General features: G+C 34.7%; 1 protein-coding gene across 1 annotated transcript in view; it reads right to left on the reverse strand.

Annotated features, from left to right (window-relative positions):
* Window positions 1-1,300, reverse strand: part of LOC104744413 (homeobox-leucine zipper protein HDG8-like) — a 6,295-nt gene extending 4,995 nt beyond the window's left edge. The window contains exons 1-3 of the mRNA XM_019237415.1: window positions 876-1,300; window positions 630-734; window positions 233-433 (exon numbers count right to left, since the gene is read on the reverse strand). Coding sequence (XP_019092960.1) covers window positions 233-433; window positions 630-734; window positions 876-1,292 — 723 coding nt within the window. The 5' untranslated portion in view covers window positions 1,293-1,300. The remainder of the gene's footprint in view (window positions 1-232; window positions 434-629; window positions 735-875) is intronic.

Raw genomic sequence — 2,524 nt, forward strand, 5'->3', positions numbered from 1 at the left:
TGAGAGCCATCCTCTCACACATTCTCTCAAGTGTGGCAATCCAACGCTTAGCTCCGTAGCCTGACCCGCCGCTTAAAAGCTCTCTATAGATTTTGTGTGCATCCAGTTTATGGGCCACTTCCACATGCTCAATCCACATTACCTGTAATATTTGATAGCATCAGCCAAATGCAATATATAAAATGTCATTTATGAGTTCGACCAAGAGACCATGGAGATCAGAGAGATATACCTTCGACTGAGCATTGGGCAAGGACTGAATGAGACAACCAGAAGGACGTTTGTAACATGAAGCATTGCAAACGTCAAAGTCAACGTTATGTGACACGTCAGCAATAATCCAGAGCCCTTTACTGATCTCTTGGCAGCACCTCACGATCATGAACTCCCTTGGTGGCACTAGCGGCGACAGAATGTGTAGTTGCTCCCACATCTATCAAATTTCATTCACGTTCGAAACATCAAATGATGAGTAAACATGTTATCAAACAAAATCTTTTGCCCATATTAGTTTTCTACGTGCGGGATTGTGCGTTTTTAAACAAAATAATCCCTAATTTCAATGAACGGTAATGAAAACTGTAAGTTGGTTACGTAAATAATGGTTCCAATATAAAAATAATTCTCACCACTCGCAAAATATTGCAGTTTTCTCTAATCGGAAGCTCCGACCCGAGCACATGTAGCGTCTTGGCCTTGTTCACCATCGTTGGAAAAAGCTCTTTCCAATTTTCCTACAATAAACAAGTAACATTTTCATATTTAATTTTTTCATCATCATTAGTTCCATCCAACCCTTAATTTAGGACAAACCAACGTGTCTTAAAAGTCAAAACGTAATATTTTTTCCTAGAGACGACAAATCGAATACATACCGCATCTAAGAACATTTCAATCAAGTTAGTAGCTTCTATTGGAACCACCGTGACATCTTTGGAAGACTCGACATGGGCACTCGTTCCCCTGAACTTCTTGACAGCGTTCGAGAACTTTTCATAGTTCTCTGAATCAATCAAATCTGTGCCATCGATAGACGACTTAACCCAAAATTGTTCCTCAGTAAAAAACAGCCGCTTGAGCTCTTCAACCGCACTTGCCGCGGTTTCAGACAACAAGCTTACATGCATTGGGGATAGTGGTTGTGGTTGGATGGGTAGAGAAGTTGGTGGTCCGAATGAGCTAGATGGGTTGAACATATTGCTTGGGTTGATTCCGTAATAGGAGATGTGATCAAAGATGTGTTGGGTAGGATCAGAAGCTAATGAGTCCCCCACGGTCGGTCGTTTGGACATGTTGGATAGCAAATGGGAGATTATGTCACGCTGCACACAAAAGTAAATAATTATATAGTGGCGTATGTGTACATGTATATAATTTTTATTATGTTTTCCAAATATATTTCTTATGTTTTCCAAATATTTTTATTATGTTTTCCAAATAGCGTTCTGAAAAAAAAATTAGTACAATTTTGTTTGTAAATTTAAATGAAAATATGATGAATAATTATATAGTGGCGTATGTGTTCATGTATATAGATTCACAAGCAATATATATAATTTTTATTATGTTTTCTAAATAGCGTTTTGAAAAAAAAGATTAGTACAATTTTGTTTGTAAATTTAAATGAAAATATGATGATTAATTATATAGTGGCGTATGTGTACATGTATATAGATTCACAAACAATATATATAACTTTTATTATGTTTTCCAAATAGCGTTTTGAAAAAAGATTAATATAATTTTGTTTGTAAATTTAAATGAAAAATATGATGATTAGTCAAATTAATAAAACATCATATATATATATATATATATATATATATATATTTATATATTATATGATTACCTGCTCTTTTAGACGAGCGTTTTCCAAAAACAGCTTTTGGAAATTAAGTGCACGTTCCTCTATGCCAAAAGGAGGACCTCCACAGTCCGGACACAATGCACTACTTAATGTCTCGAGCATAGCTTTGTTCTTATTTTTGAGAATTTCGTTTTCTTCACGAAATGATAAGTTGTTGGTTTTTTCTTGTTGGGCCTATAGCATATGAAAAATAGATTATTTATTATTATATATCAACTGGTTAAAATATATTGAGAAATTATTGAAGAGTATTTTTTAAGATGAATACTTTGCATTGAGTCCTTTTGTTCTGAAACCAAAACTTGACTTGGTCAGGCCCGAGTTTTAACTCTTCACACAACTGTTGTTGCTGTGCTTCGTCTGGATGAGGACATTCCATGAAAAAACTTGATACAATTTCAAGAAATCCAAATTAATGATATGTAATATTAAAAAAATCGAAATGTATAAATAAATAATAAAGGTTTTACGCTTCAAGTCCTTGGATCTGTTGAGGGGTATGGCGATGACCGATCCTCTTTCCGCTTTGATTGGAGTCTTCCGAAGCATATTGTTCATTGCCTGAGCTCCCACTACCATCATTCTCCATTTTCTTCTTCTCAAAAAAAAAAATATTTGTGTTTACTAACAATTTTTGTTTTTCTCAATGCACAAGTT

The sequence above is a fragment of the Camelina sativa genome, chromosome 15 (genome assembly GCF_000633955.1).
Source record: "Camelina sativa cultivar DH55 chromosome 15, Cs, whole genome shotgun sequence".
In the NCBI taxonomy this organism is placed as follows: Eukaryota; Viridiplantae; Streptophyta; class Magnoliopsida; order Brassicales; family Brassicaceae; genus Camelina; species Camelina sativa.